The 4,268-nt window shown below is 45.6% G+C and overlaps 1 protein-coding gene across 1 annotated transcript; it reads right to left on the bottom strand.

The window, feature by feature from the left end:
- Positions 1 to 311: 311 nt before the first annotated feature.
- On the bottom strand, positions 312 to 3,821 carry LOC147624748 (beta-amylase 1, chloroplastic-like). Its single transcript, XM_086819780.1, has 3 exons — positions 3,031 to 3,821; positions 1,637 to 2,125; positions 312 to 1,508 (listed from the first exon to the last, which is right to left on the bottom strand). The coding sequence occupies exons 1-3, from the start codon at positions 3,403 to 3,405 to the stop codon at positions 594 to 596; spliced, it is 1,779 nt and encodes a 592-aa protein (XP_086675906.1). The 5' UTR covers positions 3,406 to 3,821; the 3' UTR covers positions 312 to 593.
- Between the last annotated feature and the right edge of the window lie 447 nt (positions 3,822 to 4,268).

Here is a 4,268-nt window from a genome sequence, read left to right as displayed (position 1 = left end):
CAATGGCCATGCCATGTATCACTCACCTAGTGTGTTTGATTAAGTCAAAAGATAAGGTTTGCAGCCTACAAAAAGCATGTGCTTGATGTAAGCTATCCAACTCAGAGCCTATTTTTGGATTCATTTTCTCTCTCTCTCTCTCTCTCTCTCTCTCTCTCTCTCACACGCACACACGCACACACAACAGCAGTCTCCATGTAGAGAAGCTTCTCACTTGAGTATTTGAACTACTGTAAAGCATTCATGCAAGGATGGAATAAAAAGGTGCACTTTCACACTTTTCCTAAATGGTCAAAAGTCAAGATACAATGTCGTCTGAAGCCAAACTGCTCTTTAAATTTTCCAATTGCATTATATGTTATAAAAGTGTAATGGTAAGTTTCAATGGTGCTCTAGTAAAGGAAGTTTATTAAGCCCCGACGAGCATGTTGACAATGTTGTTACAACTTGAAACAATGAGTCTATTGTGTCGTTTTTGAGAGGCTCTTTATGTTCTTGCAGGGAAAATGAAGCCAATCCGTTAGTACAGCAGTTTGTGTGTGAACTGTTAAGGCTCTTTAATTTACTGCAGCAGGAAGAAAGAAGTGACTCTGTTAGTATATTGGCTGTAAACGGATGCCCTGTTCATTGAGATAGGTGCCTAGAAAGGTTTTGTTCTGTCCTCCTTCAGGAGGCCCATCATGGATGTCCCCCCACACTGCATCTTTATCCATGCTCCTCACAAAGTTCACAAAAAGCCTCCAATGTTCGGCATAGAACAGAGACTCCCCCATGCGTAGGAATGTGAAAACAGCCAAGCGCGGAATAAAGGGGTAGTCAAACCGATGGATACTGTTCTTTATCCTTGAATAGGCAACATCATCAAAGCGAGGCAGTGAGTTTTGTCCAGCAACCGGTACTCCGTGCCTGGAGCAAGCCTTCCGAATCTGAAGCAGAAGCATCTCAGGGCTACAATTTGCTTCTGATGGCTGCTCCTTGTCAGACATTTCCATGCAAGGTAATATCATCATTGCTGAATTCTCTCTGAACATCCTTGCTACTTTATCATAACCATCTTGTCCATCAATATTGTAATAGCCCGCTGTGACTTCAGCTGCATGAGACTTGTTTTTGTACCACCAATGGACACCAGGAACCTTGCCCATGACTACCACTTGGTCCTTGCGGAAAACTGACAATACCACACTCAGCATACGGTTACCATGTGCTAGCAACTCGCCCGAGTACCAGGAAAGGAAAAGCTGGCCAGAAGGAGTTCTCCAAGATCCATGCTGCTCATGGAAGAAGGCTGCATCATCTGGCCACTGATTGTACGAAGGGGCATCCTCCGGGCATCCTTGTCCCCACTCCGGCTTGCCTTCTGCTTCTGCGTAATTTCTAAAGCTCTCTAACATGTATTTGTCGTAACACTGGAACTCTCCTACCCCTGGAAACCTCCAAAGCCCAGTTCCCTCTCTATAAGCAGGATACCGAAGCTCTCCATCAGGACCAAGCCCCATTATGACTTCCTGAAAGGTTAAAAACACACCACTGCAAGGCTCATAAATAGTTCCTCTTAAGCATTTCCAAAAGTTCATAAACATTTCCTTTTAAGTGTTTCCAAAGTCAAAATAATGCATGATTTGCTGAAACTCACCACAATTGTACTGCCGAAATAGTGACCAAATGTCTCTCTGAAACTCTCCAGGAAATCTCTGTACATCTGGATAGGTGAGCGCCCCCCTAGCAGAGGTAATGAGTCGACTGCAAATGAGAGGCACTCCTGATAACGGTTGCCAGCCCTGTCCATAAAAAATATGTCCGGGTTGCTTTTACCAATGGACATAATCCAGGGAGGAAGGGAGAGGTTGCAATTGTCTGCCAACTTACTGCAACCATGAAAGCACATCGATGCTTGAATTCTCAACCCAGCAGATTTGATCAATTTCAGAAGCGCGAGATACGCAGACCAGTTATAACTCTTTGGGCCCTCACCTTCCACAACACCCCACCAGACATGCATCATAACGCCATCCACCCCAACGAGTTTCAGTGCTCTTAGGCCTGCTTGAAGAGCCTTCACCCGTCTCAATGTGTTGAGCATTGTAACTGTGTCCATAGGCAGCATCACATAGAGAGGAACATGCTGTATTACAAATGCAAGTAGGCGATCAGACTTGAACATTTCCTCCCATGAAATACCAGAAGGTCCGAAAAGCACACGCTCAAGCAACGCGATAGCCAGTGATATTGAGAAAAAGACCTCAAAAGGCCAATTTCTCACGTGTTGCATTTTCATTGAAGCCACTCATGGTGCCTCTAGAGAACAAAAAATTTACAACCTCAATAGGAGACGGACACAGGGACACCAATTAGAAACTAAGGTCCCTTAGATTGATACCATGGCATTCCCACCATGTGTTGTTGGGGGAGAGGGGGGGGGGGGGGGGGTGGGGGGTCATTCTGGGCTGGAAAGCAATGAGGATGCCATATTAGCAATTGGCAGATTTTACTAGTCATTTTTTACTGCATGCATGGGAAGGTGCCTACGAGCAACCATGACGGAGCAAATAAAGATATCCTAGAACAGTGTCTCCCATAAACAGGAGAAACTAGGTCCTCTGATACCATGGCATTCCCACCATAGGAAACCATCATTGGAGATTGTTACTCTAGAAGTGACACCCAAGCTCCACCATCATTGCAGAGTAAGGTGAAAAAAGATTCGCACATAGGCCGTGTGTGCTTAAGCCTTACAGTACGTAAGTGCAATTCATTCAATAATAAACGGTACACAATGCCTTGTTAATTAGACAGTATTAAATGGCACATTATCACTTAATCATGCAGTATCATGTGATGGCGTAAACATAAGACAGAATTAAAAAGCACATCATGTTATCATTTAGTATTAAATGGCACATCATGCAATATCAAATAGAAATGACGTTATGCAATTGTGCAGTATATCCTGTAAATGTGCAGTAGCAGATGTCACATGCCCTCGCACAATCAATTCATAGAATAAGAAGATGCATTAGCTGAACCTACGTTTCTTTGAAGGGTGCTGTCCTGGGGGCCGGATTCAGGAGAGAACTGGACGTTATTGTTCCCGAGGGTGTCCCCTTGTTGGCCAGCGGCAACGAATGTCCGCAGGCGACGATGGTGTGCGGGCATGTTGTCCGCACATCTCCGCTTGCGGTCGTTGCGCAGAATTCTGTCCGTCGGAAATGCGGCGGCGGCGAGGACCTCGAATGAGGAGGAAGCATCGGAAAGGCCGGGGGAGGCAGAAATCTTAACAGACAGGAAGCAAGTGGGCGAAGAGGAGGCCGTGGGCGGGCTGAGTCGGGCGGGTGCCACAAACCCTAGCGAAGGGGTAGAAGCCATGGCCTTGGCCTGGAGCAAAGGAAACTGCAGCGCCCTCATGTGAGTATATTACAAGGAAAAGAAACTCACTACAGCAGGGTTGCCTGCGTCTCTCTCTCTCTCTCTCTCTCACACACAGCTCACAAACCCTAAACTGCTGAAGACCCAACAACCCTAGAATGCTTCCTCGATACAGTCTACCATTTTGGCAGGCAGATTGGGGTTCCAAATTACAGAGCCCACATACCCCAGCCCGAGGGAAGGATAACGGCGATGATCACATACGCTGCCTCCTACGTCGACTCCCTCCAGCCAAAGCAAAGGTAAAGGTACAGCCCCAGGCCACACGAAATGGATACCTTAAAAAAATCAACGAGGATGATACAGTCAGCCTTCAGGCAGAAGATGAGGCCCTTTTTCAAATGCCATATCCAACAAACGCGTCTCGTGGACACTTTATCTCCCCACGTTGCTGGTCTCCTCTGAGTCACTCTCCCAATTATGTACTTTCCATAGGTCTGTCTCTCCATAAAAAGCTCCCATCCAACTATGCAAGGTCCAAGAGGCCCCCATCACATGGATTATTGATCATGCAAAGTTTCCACGAATGTCCACAATAATAATAGGGGCATACAACGAGTAAAAAAAGATATTCAATTAATTAATTGAGAGGAACTTAGATAACATTTGTTAGTGTTAGTAAGGTTTGTATCTTTAGTAAGAGATTTTACTTTGAAAAAAATATTAAATGTTGCAAGCTATTGCATGATTTGTATGTGACTGTTAAAGCCCTCGTTGCAGTTGGAAAGGTAGTTTCGCTAGGGGAATGGAGGGAATTCGTGAAGGTCATGGAGGTGTCAATGTTGTGTGGATGGCCGTGTGTAGGCGGTGGTCGTGTTGTGCTATTGCAGAGGCTCTATTTG

The sequence above is a fragment of the Cibotium barometz genome, chromosome 25 (genome assembly GCF_041138505.1).
Source record: "Cibotium barometz isolate CiBa-2024 chromosome 25, ASM4113850v1, whole genome shotgun sequence".
NCBI lineage: Eukaryota > Viridiplantae > Streptophyta > Polypodiopsida > Cyatheales > Cibotiaceae > Cibotium > Cibotium barometz.
This window is presented reverse-complemented; position numbering and strand designations above follow the sequence as displayed.